The sequence below is a fragment of the Ctenopharyngodon idella genome, chromosome 6, assembly GCF_019924925.1.
Source record: "Ctenopharyngodon idella isolate HZGC_01 chromosome 6, HZGC01, whole genome shotgun sequence".
In the NCBI taxonomy this organism is placed as follows: domain Eukaryota; kingdom Metazoa; phylum Chordata; class Actinopteri; order Cypriniformes; family Xenocyprididae; genus Ctenopharyngodon; species Ctenopharyngodon idella.
In genome coordinates this window covers 9370482-9387080 of record NC_067225.1, presented here as the reverse complement: position 1 = coordinate 9387080, position 16599 = coordinate 9370482, and the positions used below count along the sequence as shown (strand labels likewise).

At 36.7% G+C, this 16599-nt stretch overlaps 1 protein-coding gene across 5 annotated transcripts in view; it reads left to right on the top strand.

The window, feature by feature from the left end:
* tanc1a (tetratricopeptide repeat, ankyrin repeat and coiled-coil containing 1a) overlaps positions 1 to 16599 on the top strand; it is an 89226-nt gene that overhangs the window by 48115 nt on the left and 24512 nt on the right. For all 5 annotated transcript variants that reach the window (XM_051897593.1, XM_051897590.1, XM_051897592.1 and 2 more), the window contains 6 exons: positions 2253 to 2525; positions 6964 to 7089; positions 8669 to 8953; positions 9162 to 9295; positions 13292 to 13523; positions 16005 to 16171. In XM_051897593.1, the coding sequence (XP_051753553.1) occupies positions 2253 to 2525; positions 6964 to 7089; positions 8669 to 8953; positions 9162 to 9295; positions 13292 to 13523; positions 16005 to 16171 (1217 nt within the window). The remainder of the gene's footprint in view (positions 1 to 2252; positions 2526 to 6963; positions 7090 to 8668; positions 8954 to 9161; positions 9296 to 13291; positions 13524 to 16004; positions 16172 to 16599) is intronic.

Sequence of the window (16599 nt, the reverse complement as noted above, 5' to 3'; positions counted from 1 at the left end):
TGCCCTTCTTATCAAAGTCCCCTTTATTCAAAAGTCCCCCCCACTCCATTTTTGTGCGTTGTATTAAAATAATTGCATACAGCATTCTTAACGTATAGACTCCATTCAAATGTTTTTTGGTAGATCATTTGAACTTTAAGGCTCTTTCACACTGAGCACAAAATGAAAAAGAAACAACTCACTGATGAATGGTCTATTCACACCAAGCTTGAAAGCATATCTGTCGGGCTGAATTAAAAGCTGGTCTGACATCCAGCTGTCAGAAGCACAAGAGAAAAATGTTCAATACTTTGTTTCATTTTTATTGCTGAAATGACAAATGACATTTAACTAAATTGAAGTCATTTGCGTTTTTTGTTTGGTTGAATTTAATCATCGAAATTCAGCAGCAAAAACATTTGTATAGATAAAGGAAGATGAAGTCCATAAAGTGTTGGTGTATTTTTCATTCTTTGACAGACCCATTTTTTGTTGAATTTAAAGTAGGGCTGCACGATTAATCGAAATTAAACCACGTGATTTGGCAGAGGCTGTGATTATTTGAAAGCCTTGTTCCATCTGAAAGCCAGAGGGCGCTCTCGTGCAGAAACCCCAAATATGCCCCGCAGAAGTACGATATAATGCACATCATTCCAGGAAATCCCTATGGGCATCATACTATTGCGGTAGCTGAATAAACAGAAGATTGAAACGCTTTGATTGATTAAACATGACTAATAAACACACAACTACGACAATATATCGTTTATCTGAGTTCTTCAAGCCTTTTCGGGTATTTTCATGATAATAAAGTATATTTATACTTCAATGCTAATCGACAAAGCCTTTATCACTGTATTGAATACTATGAAATAACGCATGTTGTTTTTTCAAAAGCATGATATAAGCGACTCAAACTTGCAGTGCTTTCAGATGGAGCAGTATTTACTACTGATCACAGAGCCATGCTTTACTGAAAAGCTGCGCATAAAAAATAATCACAATAAGCCAAATCGGTTTAAGCTCGATTTCATTATAACGTATGTATGTATGTATGTATGAGTTTCAAAATGCGCTTGCATCACGCTTCACAACAATCTGAAGTTTATGTCAAGCGCAAACTCATGAACCTGCATATGACAGATGGCTGGAAGCGATGGTTTATAGTTTAAAAAGCATATAATATTAGTTTTTTTGTCTTACACACATCTATTTTTTAGCTTCAAAATTTTTTTTTTTTAAAGCATCAACTTTCAGTTCCATATACATGTTGCTCCAAAAGCTCAAATTGTATTTGTCTTTTAAAAGAAAAAAGAAAAGGAAAAAATCATTTGACTAAGTTGTTGTTGTTGACAAGTAAATGTTCATCTCCAGTGTGAATGGCTCCATATTCATTCATTCATAGTCATTGTAATATTTGCATGCTGAAATGCGATTGGTTTATATTCAGATTTATTCAGTTTATTAATGGAAAGTGTTAAATGGTAAACACTGGTATTTATTTTAGGAAATGCTGTACAAATCTATTTTTTTTGTGTAGAGTACTTAATTTTATTATTTTAGTTTTATTTATAGTGGCGAATAATGTCAGAGTTCTTTATTTTTTTTTAGAGGGGGTAGAAGGGGTGCTCTTATTCTGTGTCACTCAGAGTTGTTTGAGTTTTCAGCATCTCTAATGTGTTACGGCACATTTGGAGGTGCTGACAGAGGTGTTTATGTTTCTGCACAACTGACTTATCTGCACCACCAAAAAATGGCACCAGGATCTCAATCAAGAGAGGAAGCGAACTCTAGAAGTCCTGGGACATGACTTATCAAAGCTGTTTATTGTCTGTTAACTTTCTGGAAGTGTTTTTGTTGGCCTGTGCTGGTAATGCTCATAAGTCTGAGATACGCTCTATCAAATCTAGGACAGCGTTGTGTCTTTATTTCAGGTCTGCTGGAGGTTTCTTGAAGTAGGACATCAGAAGGTTTTTTTAGAGCCCAAAATAGTGTTTTTCTATTTGGTTGCTGTAAAGAAAGGTCAAAGACAGCTGCATTAAAGCAAAATGCCTGACAGCAATTACTTAAACAAGTCCTATTAGATGTCCTTATTGTTTGTTAATCATCTCTCAAAAACTGCCTTTGATAGTTAATTCCTGTTTTCTTTTCTGTGATGTTCCGTTTTGTCCTCCTGTGTCGTTGTCTCCTCTTGTGTCCTTCCCATTAATATCTGGCCCCTCCCCCCACACCTCATTCACCTTCATCTCTCTCCCTTTCTCTCCATCCTGCAGCAACAGTCACCAGCTCCAGTGAGAATGAAGAACGCTGTGGCTCTAGTCTGGAGTGGGCGAAAGATGGTGGTGCAGGTGTGAGGGCCGAAAGCGGGCGTAGCGCTCATCCGTCCTGCACTCCCATCACCTCGGAAGAGCCGGTGGTGTCTGGTGAAGCCCAGCTGGGGACAGGTACCACAGGAGGGGTGGTACCCGTTGTGACATCACCTGTGGATGGACCAATCACGTACCATAGCACTTCTTTGGTTATGCCACGGCCAAATTCTGTGGCAGGTGAGTGATGAGAGTTCACATGCTATATTATGTTTTTTTTTTTTTTTTTTTTTTTTTTTTTTGCATGTTATAAAATTTGGATCAGGGTGTTTCTTGCACCACTATTCATCATTCTACCCCTTGCTAAAAGAAGTTGCATTTTACCCAAGTTGTGAGGTTGCAGTCTTGAATGTGATTAGATAAAAATGCTGTGTACAGCAAAATAATGTTAAGGCAATATGTCTTTCTGTTGCTTTGTCTTCGCTGGCTGCACTCAAACAAAAGTGCAGTGTAACTAAATTAGTCTGAGTCACAAATGAATGACTTATAAGGGCCTTTTTGTAATGCATTGCTCAAAAAGACTCTCAAATTCAAATGTTTTCTGTTTGAATCAGTCTGATGAATTCTTCACTGAATAAACTCACTAGGGCTTAACCCCGGGTTATCGACGTTCTAAACCGCTTTTAACCCCGGGTAAAGGAATGTAATTCAGAAGTGGGGTTAGCACCACTTTTTACGTGGGGTTATAAAACCCTGCTCCGGTGCCAAACTTGTAGAGTCTGAAACGATGCAGTGTTAGAATGTTACAGCTAGACGCTTAGCAACTGTCAACCAATCGCATACTCATATTTGCCTGCTTTGGACAGTCATGGAAACACTGCGCATTGTGTATAAACAGTAAATTTAGTGTTTGAGAGGAAAAATGTCAAATACTGACAGAAAACACGACAATTTGAGTGAAAAAGAGACCGTTTCATTCTTACCTTTTATAGTCCGAAATGTCCATTCAATATAAACTCGATAGTACAGTTGGCAGTATGATGCGCAATGCTAGAGCTTATGTAAACAGGTCACGTGCTGCGTTTATCCAAGCAATGACACTGAAACACAAATATGCAAATAAGAACGTTAACCCAGGGTTTAGGAATATACAATGTGAAACGTAAGATTATGAGTACCCAGGAATAATTGTTTACCACGGGTAAATTATGGGCCGTGTGAAACATGAAGCAAGGTTAGGTTTACAATGACCCAGGGTTAACTATTTCAAGTATGAAAAGCCTATGAATCAGGCACATACTGAACCGCTAAAACATTAACACATTTAAACTATAAATATTATTTTAAAACATTAAAATGTTATATGTTATATATATATATATATATATATATATATATTATTATAATACAGTTGTGCTCAAAATTATTCATACCCTTTAATCTCATTATGAAGGAAATGTTTTTCTCTAATCACATTGCTCACAATTAATCATACCCTTTTATTTAATACTTTTTGCAACCTCCTTTTGCCAAGATAACAGCGCTGAATCTTCTCCTAATGCCTGATGAGTTTGGAGAACACCTGACAAGAGATCAGAGACCATTCCTTCATGCAGAATCTCTCCAGATCCTTCAGATTCCCAGCTCCATGTTGGTGGTGCTTCTCTTCAGTTCACTCCACTCATTTTCTTTAGGGTTCAGGTCAGGGGACTGGGATGGCCATGGCAGAAGCTTGGATTTGTGCTCATTGACACATTTTTGTTTTGATTTTGATGTTTGTTTTGGATTGTCCTGTTGGAAGATCCAGCCACAGCCCATTATATGACTTATAGCAGGGACAGTCAGGTTTTGATTTTCTATCTGTTGGTATTTGATCGAATCCATGATACCATGTATCTGAACAAGATGTCCAGGATCTCCGGCAGAAAAATAGGCCCAACAACATTAAAAATACAGCAGTATATTTCATTGTACACATGGGGTACTTTTTACCCCTGTGTGCACCAAACCAATCTTGAGTGTTTGCTGCCAAAAAGCTCTTATTTTTTTATTATTTTTTTTTCCCCATCTGACCATAGAACATTTGAAAAGTAACTGACACTACTGAAACTTCAAACGGGATGGGTTCAAACTCATCAGGCATTATAGAAGAAGACTCAGAGCTCTTATCTTGGCAAAAGGAGGTTGCAAAAAGTATTGAATAAAAGGGTGCCAATAATTGTGGCCAACGTGTTTTGGAGAAAAACATTTCTTTCATAATGAGATTTTCCCGCCATTTAAAATTCTTATTCTCCAATGAAAGTTTGGATTTTTGTAGATTTTTAAAGTAAAAGATCAAAAGGATTAACGATGCAGATTTTTTTTCACAGCCTTTTTTGATCATACTTACCAAGGGTATGAATAATTTTGAGGGTCAGTAAGATATTTTTTTTTGGAAGAAATTAATACTTTTATTCAGCAAGGACTTTCACATTGCATAAATGACATTTTAAAATAATTAAAATAGAAATAATATTTCATAATTTTACTGTTATTACTGTGATTTTGATCAAATAAATGCAGCCTTGGTGAGCATAAGAGACTACAAAACATTAAAAAATTACCCAACCCCAAATGTTTGAACAGTAGTGTAGCTTTACAATCTATTAAGTAGAACACTGTTACCTATTTGTGGACCGAAGTACATATACACACACACACACACACACACACACACACACACACACACACACACACACACACACACACACACAGTTGTGCCAAACTCTTGAACTGTATTGTGTGTGATTTATTGTGTGTCTTTCAAGCTGTACTGTGTGTATTTCAAGCTAGCTGCAAATGTATAAAGGTTTTGAGTAGGCAGATCAGGGCATTTTCACACCTGATTCATTTGGAGCATTTGTTTCGGGACCTGGCGTGTTTTCTCCCTTAGTATGGTTCTTTAGGCATATATGAACACAGCGATCACACTCGGATCCGCACCAAAAAAAAAAAACGTTCTGAGATCACCTGAACAAGGGGGTCTTGGCCCGATTGCAAACAAACTCTGGAGCGGTTCACTTGTGATGAGAAAGCAATCCAACCCAACAGACCAACGAAACAGGCAATGTATGATAGGTGATAATCATCGCCATTGAAAACCAATTCATTTCGCCTTTTCATTTCAAAATGCCACTTGATTGTTCTTCTCCAAAACAGGTACATGGTAAGAATGTTGTCCTGATGAACTAAACCAAGAAATGACAACATTGTAACAAATTTAATCCCTGTTTTAGAACAAAACAAATAATCTACAGGTCTGAAAATGCCCTTAGTGCCATCAGCTGTCTAGTGTGTGTGTGTGTGTGTGTGTGTGTGTGTGTGTTTGTATGTTTGTATGTGTATTCATTGTATTTGAATGCACAGTGCACTGTACCGCCTGGCTGCCTCTCCTCCTGCGGTTTGTAGAAAGCTTTGCAAACGTGTGGCTTTGATTTCCTCTTGCTGTAAAGCTAAATGGGGAAATTGCTGTCAGATATACAGAATGACTCCAAAAAGCAAAATGTCACGCCAAGTGCATGTCTGTGGTCATCTTTGTCGTACGGAGCAGTAAAAAGGAAGTTAATGTATTTATATCTTTGCAGCTTCAAAGGGCTGGATCATGGTTTCACATCTGAGACCCTTCACAAGCGAATGCAACGTGACAAATGACAATCATCATCCCTGTGTTTATGCCCGTCTGCAGAGATTATGGGTTTCGAGGAGATTAGATTATGGGACAGGATGGGAGATTGTACAGGGATGAGTGGAAGGGGAGGGGTGTAGTGTGATGGGCAAAGAAAAGATGAATGAAATGAGCGATTGAATGAATAAATGGATGAATTATGAGTGGGTAATACAAGTCAGGTACAGTATGTGTCTGTAAATAAGAGAGACTGGGGTAAGATGTGCCATCCATTAATCTTACAAACCTTGTTTTTGTCACGTGATCCATTCATATACTACTACTGTACTTTTGATTGAGAAAAGTGAGAAGCAAACATTTCCAGCAGTAAAAAAAATATACATGTTGGTGAATTGCCCATGCATAAAACCATGTTTTTTTTTGGCTAAACATTAGTCATAAATTATTAAATGAATAATTTATCCAAAAATGGTAGCAGTGGGGATGCTGCAGGGTAAATTGTGCAAATAGAATATGGATGGTAAGCTTTGCTTTACAAATACTATAAAATGCAATAACAAAATGTTGAAATCCAAATATTCTGAATATTAAACTGCCTCGTTGTCATTGGACCTCTCTTTTGAGTCATGTTTTTATGTAATAGATGCTTTCTTGTAACTGCAGTGTATAGAAGACATCCTGAAATATATTTAGGTCTATTAATTTATTTATTTTTTTTCTTGCCCAGAGGAAGTAAAAAGTATCACAGCTTCCCTCATTCTCCTCATATACTTATTTTGTATGTTTTTCCTCTCTCTAAACACTGTGTGTGTGTGCGCGTGTGCGTGTGTGTGTGTGTATGGATGAATTGGGGTGGGTGGGGGTGTTGGGTACACGTGTTCCTCCAAACACAGCAGCAGATTGTGTTTGTTCTTCATAGAGATCACAGAGGTGGCATGTAATCTCTCCGCTGTCTGTGAGCCAAACACAACCCTAAATGACTCTCTTTCTCTCATTCCATCTCTTTCCCTGCAGCCACTGGCAGTACTAAACTGGAGGAGCTGCGGTATCTGGATGAACAGAGAAATGTTCCCCAACGCTCTTCCATGCGTTTGCCCTGGCATGGAGCTCACACAGGGGGCCGCAGTCAAGAGAATAAAGGTGCTGACTAACCGCTATGACTAACTTACCAAATGATATGCAAACAGAACACTATAAAAACTTTTTTTTTTAGTACATTTCATGTGCAGATGCTATCCGCCTTATTTTGCAACGTGGAAGTAAGCTATTTTCTGTGAATGTGTGAAACTTCTGATTTATTTGCTGCTATAGGTAAATAACTAGAAGAATAACAAAGTGAAGTACATGGTAAAACTTTGCGTGCTATGAACCAGTGTGTTTATAATTATGACAATACATTCAAATAAAATAAGAAATGCCAGTTTGCAATATCAAGCAGCATAGCGAGCTGTTTTGTACAGCTAAAATAACTGGAAGTTGATGACACCAGAAACATTCGATATACAGAACATTAACAACCATTATTAAATTATAATCTAATGATCGACACCACACACGATATATATATATATATATTAGGGCTGTCAATGTTATTATTATGCATCCATTTTTTTTCCCGTGACGCAGCTAGCATTACATTATATAATCACAATCTTATTCATGAAAATGACAGCGCACCAGCTGCATTCAGTTCTCTTTTGCGCTTGAATTAAAAACACAAAATTATGCCAAAATTCCCCTTTTTTCAAGTATCCTCGTATGCACAATCTTAAATGACTTAAATAAAGTCTTAAATTATTAAATTATTAAGTTATTAAAAAAAGGGATGTGCGTCAGATCTTAAAGTGACAGCAGCCTAATAAACCTGCTGCTGTCTGTCATTAATGTTAATCAAAGAACAAAAGAAAAAGATAAAAACCCCTCACTGCTCTTGACTGAATAACTTTTGCAGCTTTAATAAAAATGAATCTATATCTAATTATGCAGTGAAAACTTGGAAATGTTTGGTAACTATTCAGTTTCTGTATATTTCCTACCTGCTAGATCAAATATTTAAAATATACTGTCTTTATGTTGTTTCTATATTAATTTGGAGATTGAATGTTACATTATTACAGTATAAAAATATATTAAAAACTCCAATATATATATATACCTTAGGTGTGATTAATCACAATTAATTACAGAAAAATGTGCAATTAATAATTTTTTTTTACAGCATCGATTGACGGCACTTGTGTATATATAATATATATAAAACTGCATATTATTTTATGATGTATATTTTTATAATTATAAATTTATTTTATTTTTAATATACAATAATTATGTTTTTCCCTGCACAATTTAGTTCAGAGAGTTTTTACATTTTGATTTAAAAAAAATAAATAAATAAATAAAATAAGCATCAGTTAGAACAATAGAGGAATCACGCAGAATACAAAAAAGGACATTTATTAAGAAAATAAATGGGGTGTTTGGGTTCCATTTTCATATTTAATGTGAGCAATTAATTTCTTAAGATTCACTCTTATTTCATTATAAATCTGACCTGCATTAATTTTTGTGTGTGTCCAAATGCCCCCCAAAAAGACCGTAAAATTGTATAGTATGTCTATGAAAAGTCCCCATAAAACATTTAAACCAAATGTGTGTGTGTGTGTGTGTGTGTGTGTGTAGTTTATTCTAACACCTATGTTATGTTATTTGAATCCTGTAGCTCGTCTCACACCCTACAAACCAGTGGACATCATGCTCAAACCGCTGCTGTTTGAGGTACCCAGTGTCTCTTTGGATGCTGTGTTTGTGGGCCGTGATTGGCTGTTTCAGCGACTGGAGGATGTGATTATGGGGGGAGGAGATGCCGGTGAGGGTAAAGGGGCTGTCATCACTGGTAACGTCGGTTTCGGAAAGACGGCACTGATATCACGGCTAGTGGCTCTCAGCTGTCATGGTGGACGAATGAGGCAGATCGCCTCCAACAGTCCTGAAGCTACACCCCAGAGTAAGAGTTGTTTATTATTTACTCACCCTCACTTTTGTCTTTCCAAAACTGTTTGAAACAATCGAAATTGAAAAGTCGAAATTCTGAAGGTTTTCAGCCAATCAGACATGCAATAATTATATTCAGTGCTTAAGTACTGAATGCTGTATTTGTGTGCAGTAACATCTTGAATGTATGTGAAATAATAGGGAATTGTGTGTGTTTGTAGATCGAGGGGCTGATGCTCATCAAACCAATCAGCTGAACCCCCCCTCACAGAGCCCCCTCCGCAGCAACAGCTGCCCCCCCACCCCAGACACACACCGGCACAGAGAGGGGGCAGTCAAACGCCTTGCTAACAAGGTACACACTTTACCCCTATTCGGACAGGACTAGTTTACCCTGAGGAGGTCCGGTAAATCTGTGTTTCACTGATACACTTGTTTAATCTTGTCCATATCAGACTGTCTTTGTATTTCACGACCGTTTAAAGCTTGAGCATTCAAAGCAGCAGATGACAAAACTGCAGAGCGCTCTTAGAAGAAACAGAATGTTACTGTCCGCTGGTGTGGACGCTAATATAGTTCACTTTAAAGTTATCATTCTTGGTGTGAATGGGCCTTTACTCAGGGTTCCTGTAAGAAATCACATCTCCTCTACATAGGAATGTCTGTCATTTGTGATATATACATTTTCTCACAGCAAATTTTTCTAATTTATTTTGACCTTCGCCGCATATCGCTGCTAAAGATGAATTACTTGTTACAATGCCTTTTAATACTTTCATTAAAAGAAAAAAGCAATAACATTCAGTTGATCAAAAGTGACAGTAAAGACATTTATAATGTTACAAAAGATTTCTATTTAAAATAAATGCTGTGTTTGTTGGAGTTCCTTTGAAATTTCTATTCATCAAAGAAAAAAAAGTATCATGTTTTCCACAAAAATATTAAGCAGGACACTGTTTACAACATTTATAATAAGAAGAAATGTTTCTTGAGCAGAAAAATCACTGAAAATGCTTGGAGTGTCCACTGTAAGCGCTGATCATGTGTGACCTGCACCTTAATTAATTAATTCCCTTACTTATAAATAATTCTTTTTTTTTTTTTTTCAGTGGGTTTAATGATGCATGCATCCAGAACACATGAACTCCCAGAAAATACACTTTTAATGTACTTTTCTTTCTTTTTTTTTTGATTGAGCGATTTTAAAAATGGAAGTAGGCTAGTCACGATAACTACTTTTTTGTTGGGTGATATATTGACCCAGAAATAATTGCGATAAATGATATTATTGTCATTTTAAGACCATTTTATGCTACTGAATATATAATCATAATATAACAGCATAATAATGCAAGCCTACACTCTTTCAAATGAAAACAAACTTAACTCTAAAGAATATTTAGATACTGGAATTGAAGTAAAAAAATTTAATATCCTAAATAAAAAAGCTTAAATAAATAATAAATAAACGTTTGCTAACAAAAAGTGCAAAGTAGCAAGCAGAAAACAAACCAACACACTTGCAAATGCACAAAAGTCAATTATATGGAGATTTTCCATCTACAGATTTTTCCCTGATCTTCTTTTCTCAGTAAAGTAAGGTTACAGACTATTGCTGAAAAACACAAACCCTACTTAGAAGTCAGATGTCCATATGAACAAAGGCACAGATGCCCACCAGGCCATATCTGCTGCTAAGTCCTTTGAAACGGCCTTAACGCTAGCTGTGAGCTTGCACCATTTTGCACTGTCAAGTTTATATTTGCACCGGAACAGTGCAAAGTGCATTTGGACTTACTCTTCCAAACTGTCTGTAGTTGTCAGGAAAACACTATAATGCCTTGAACGACGCCTTCTTTTCACCTGTTGTTGTCCACTCTGCGTATGAAGGAGCTGCCCAAGCCTCTCTTTTGCCTCCAACATGGAGGGCAGATAAGATGACAGAGGCAGCGCAATCGGCAAAATGTTGTGACATTCATTTTTGTGTAAACATAATGGGCAATATATCACATCAAAATGATCGAGGTCATGTCCATATATTGTGCGATAAGTCGATATATATTGATTATCACGACAGGCCTAAATGGAAGCTCTTCAAAAATTGTTTACAGCAAAATAAAGAGATTCCACAGAGCAGCTCTCATGTTGATTTATAAATACACAGGATGTTTAATGCAATGTTTTAGATGTGTCATTCAGTGACAGAGGCAAACTGCATACCACATGCATATTCAACACACTGCTCTGTGTGCCAGTATGTGTGCGTGTTTTCCGTTTACATCTGGACTTGAACCTTCTCTGTTGAGTCTTCTTGTCACGTCTTTTTAATCAGCCATCTGCCAGTAGGAAGTCGTTTCAGGCTACGATTTCAGTCTCACTTCTGTTCAGAAGCTTGGATTCTCCTGCATTTCAGAACGATTTGGGAATCATGATATTCAAACAAACCTTGAAGGGGTTATATTATGAGAAATCAAATTTTCCTTGATCTTTGAGATAAAAGAGCTCCATGTACTTTGAAAACCTTGTACTGTAACTTTCAGAACTTAAAAACTTCTTCCCCAGTGGAAGAGCATTTAAACTTAGCTTCAAAAAAAGACTCATTCTGTGCTCCTCTACCTTCTGCAAAAGATAACTGTATCAACACATGACTGCCCGCATTGACACGTCAATGATCTTTATTTGGTGATTAGGATTGATCGGGATAGATTATGTAACATTGTAACACATGATTTGCTAAGAGGAAACAAGAAAAGGAGGAAAAAAAACAAAAATAGTATAATCCTATAATATATAAAGTGTCTTTAATATACACACTTAAAGGAATTGTATAATAATATAATAATAAAAAGTATAATGAAAGTAGTCCAAATGACTCTATATTCCAAGTCTTCTGAGGTCATATCATAGTATTGTTATAACAGACAATTTTATTTATTATTCACTGATAATCTTCCCCTCAACTGCAGCTGGATCATTGAGTCATTGAATGAACTGAACTGAATCAATCAGATTAATCAAAGACTTAATATATAGAAAGACGGTAAACACTTGTATTATTATGAATGGGAGAAAGCGGAATAAGGTGGAATAAGTCCCGCCTTCTAAATAAGAACAAATCGCTGATTGGTAAAGTCATCGCGTCACTGCAGCTGCTGTTAGAAGCTCCGGCTCCTATAGAAACAGTCAGACGCGCACTTCCTATAGAGACGCACACTTAGGACTGCGCATGTGCATTAGCTTGATCCAGCCTGAATAATGCAGGTTTTTTTGTCATGATTCAAGCATTTAGAAACAAAATGTATGAGACAAATATGAAATTTAATCGAAAGCATGACGAACAGCTTTGGTGAATTTGATGTTTCCCCATTCAGAGAGATAGGAGCTGCACTTGCATGCCCGAGAGGCGTTTCAAAAATGGCCGCCAAGTGAAATGACTTGTCTTAAAGGGACTTTGAATTAATTAGGAAATGATTCATGCTGTTTTTGTAAACCGGGTCAACCAATTAATTGAAAAGAATCATCTCAAAAGAGTGATTAGTTCATGAATTGGCCATTTGTACTTTCCTCATGACTTCAAAAATAGCACACAAGTCACATGGACCATCTTTATGGTACTATTATGGTGCTATTATGGAGCCTTGACCACACCAGTTCAGAGCTGCATTTTTTTCAAAAGCGTTGTAAGCATAAGTAGATCATAGAGAAAACTGGTGCCAATTGTGTCTACAATCTACTTACTTTTTGCTAGTTAATGTTATTGCATTGGACTAAAATTTACTGACTTTACACACCCAGAGTCTAACAACTTCCCAAAATTTTTTTTTTATACTTTTTGTAATTTTTTGTGGGGTTTTTTCCCCCACATTGTTACACTTGTGATGTTCCCAGTCAAAAAAGACCAGCCTACAAAAAATTGCTTATAAATCCCTCATTATGCGAGATCATCACCAAATATTGGATTCAATCTTTTTGTCAGCTTGTTTTCTTTCAATTAGGACAGGTGTTATATTTCATTTTGGGATTGATCGAGCGTAGGCCTTATTTATCTGAGCTTATGTACCTCCACTTTTGAGTGAAAACTTTTTATGTGTGTATAATTTTGTCCATATTAAATAAAATATGAAAAACAATGCTTTTGGGTGACAACCTAGAGCTGTTAGGATATTCTTTTACCTTTTAATTCACCTTTTGTGTTCCATAAAAGAAGTCAGTCATTTGGGTATTAAATAATGACAGAAATTACATTTTTGGGTGATCAATCCCTTTAAACAACTCTTTTCGACCTGTTCAAAACTCTCACTTTCAATGTTTTCCCTCTTTTTCCTGTTTTTTCCCCTCTCTTCTCTTGCAGGTAGTGGCGTATCACTATTGTCAGGCTGATAACACGTACACATGCCTGGTCCCCGAGTTTGTGCACAGTGTGTCCGCTTTACTGTGCAGAGCTCCTCGCCTCAGTGCTTATCGGGAGCTGTTACTCAGAGAGACGCACCTGCAGAGCCTGCTCAGCTTACGCTCCTGTGTCCAGGACCCTGCCGCCGCCTTCCGTAAGGGAGTCCTGGAGCCCCTCACACTTCTACGCAAAGGTGAGACTCATCACATGCTACTGTCATTAATCACACCATCAAATAAAAACTAAATATGTTTGCTCAGGGGTAATGGGGGGAGAAGAGCGCTCTTGCCTCATTTAATTTGGCCCAGTATGGATGTGAACAGATGGTCCTCAGAAACGGCTTGGATCACAAGGAACGACAGATGAAGGACTTAACAGGAATTTTAGAGAATGAGGCTAGAGCAAATTTCGAGTATGGAAATGAAGACATAGAGCTTTCACTCTGAACTCTTGAAAATCAGTGTTCCTGGTTTGTAGCATCAGATTAAAGAGAGAATAAAGTAGAAAAACAGCCTTTTTATGTATAACACTGGGTAAAGTCAACTTGACACTAATAAAAATTGTTCCTATGTACTTGAAAACACATTCCATCATGGTGCAAAACTTTTTCGACATAAATGTTTCTTGCTGGGTCATAAGTATAATCTGCGTGTTTTTTTTGTTTTGTTTTGTTTTTTAATTTATGAAAACCAATACATTTTATATTTATGACAATCGGTTGCTTGTTGCTTCCTTTATATTGTGTAGATCACATATAAGATGAGCCAGTCTCTTGTGAAACTACACCTTTCACATGTGCTTTTTTTTGTCATATTTTTGATTTGGTAGCTTAATGTGGTAAATATTCCATGTGTGAAAATTAGAGAAATTTAGGCATCCAAGATAAGTGGGTACGTTTTTCACTAAGATAAAGTTGATGATGCTTTGAGTCATGATGAAAAATAAGTTTATGTAATTTTAAATCTTAACCCATGTTGTGTTTGGGTCATTTTGACCCAGAGAGGATATTTCCATACCCAAAATTGCTAGTTAATGTTACTGTATTGGACTAAAATTTACTGACTTTACTCACCCAGAGTTTAACAACTTCCCAAAAATTTTTTTATACTTTTTGTAATTTTTTTTTGTGGGTTTTTTTCCACATTGTAACACTTGTGATGTTCCTGGTCAAAAATGATGCTTGCATGCTCAGTTTTTCACATAATTTTGTCCATATTAAATAAAATATGAAGAAATTGCGCTGTTTATCAAACTAGTGTGCTTTAATGTTTAACCAGGAAATTTGTTTTGAAATGGTTTTAAAGTCACACCTGTGGGGTTCCCTGTCAAAAATGACAAAACCACAAAAGTGACATTTTGTACAAAATAAAACCATTTCAAAACAAATTTCCTGGTTAAACATTAAAGCACACTAGTGTGATAAACAGAGCAATTTTTTTCATATATTATGTAAAATTGACAAAATTATCCACAAATAGTGCTTTTTTTTTTTTTTTCACTCAAAAACTGAGGTACATAAGCTCAGACAAGTAAGGCCTACGATCGATCAGCTCCAAAAAAAAAAAAAAACAAGCTGACAAAAAGATTGAATCCAACATTTGGTGATGAGGTAACATAACGAGAGATTTAAAAGCAATTTTTTGCAGTCCAGTCGTTTCTGAACATCATAAGTGTTATAGGGTTTTCAACACGGCACAAGAGTTAAGTCAAAATGTAATAACCAACTTTCCTTTGTGTTTGACGTCACCTAGGCTGTGTTGACTATTAGTTGATTTTATTGAGGCAAGCTACCGTTGTAGCTAATGCAGCCTTGCTATACTCATACTAGTAGTTAAAGTAGCAATTTAATTCTGATTAATGACCTCAGTGTAATAAATTATTATTGCAGCACTAATAACAAATAACAATAGATTTGAAAAAGAAAAGTTACTTACGTGTCGATGCTTTCAAGAGTAACTTTGACCTGTGTTTCAGTCCTGTAAATTGACTGCCAAATTGCATTCAGGTTTTCCTCCATTCTGATATCGAATGCCCTCATTTCATGAGACAATCAATTGGTGATCAATAAAATCAAGTCCTGCCCTACATTCATTTTTCTTGTTGAGTATCCTGTTTCACTTTGAAAAACTCCACATTATGGAAGTAATTACAGGTTGTGACTTCAAAGGAATAATTTATCCCAAAATGAATATTATGAAATAATTTATTCACCCTCATGCTGTTCCAAAACTGACTGACTTTCTTCTGTGGAACACAAAAGCAGATGTTAGACAGAAAGTTTAATCTGCTCTTTTCTATACAATGAAAGTGAATGACAATGCTGTTGCTGGTGCTGTTATACTGCAATTTTTTTAATTTTTAAGTATTAAAAAAAAAAAAAAAATGTATTCTGAAGGGTGCAGCTATTAGTCAAGTGGCAAATACTCAAAAACAATGAGAGTGAGAGTTTCATTACAGACTGCAGGCACTTTTTCCTACTCAACATATGGCAAAAGAAGACAGCACATTGTGCTTAGTGTTCTAAAATCACCTAGTACACATTGTTCCTGTTAACTTTTCTGAACAAAAACCTGAACACACCCACGTAATGCCAGGATGCAAACTCTTAACAAACTCGGGGTCCATATTTGACTTCAAGTACGTTTTACCATGTCATTTCTGTTGTGTTGTGCAGAGAGTAAGATTCCGGAGGAAGATTACATCATCCTAGTGGACGGTCTAAATGAGGCAGAGTTCCACAAACCAGACTATGGAGACACCATTGCGTCCTTCATCACCAAAATCATCTCTAAATTTCCTATTTGGCTTAAACTGATTGTGACCGTCAGGGTCAACCAAGTGGTAAGTTTTTTGCACATCCTGCACCCTTACTTGGACTACTTTATGCTCAGTTTTAATACAAAGCAAGGTTTTAAAGCTCTAGCTTATACAGTGTCCTGATGTGCCTTTTGTGATCAGGGCTTTCAGAGTGGTGAATTTTGTATGCTGGTCAGTGACTAGTGTGTGTATATAATCCATGTCTGTTCAGAGCTGGACTCCGACCTGCAGGAGCCAAGCTTATGTAAGAGGGGATAAGGGCTGTGATGCAACGCCGCAGATGCTACGTGTGTCCCTATACACTTTTCACACACATACACTGTCTCTTTCTCTCTCACTCACTACTTCTCGGAGCAGTGACCCAAAAGTGCCAGACAACCCACACAACCAGGCTGCCGGTGTTTATTCTACAACATTAATCCTGCAGTTGTTTTGACATTTGTCGTGTTTTG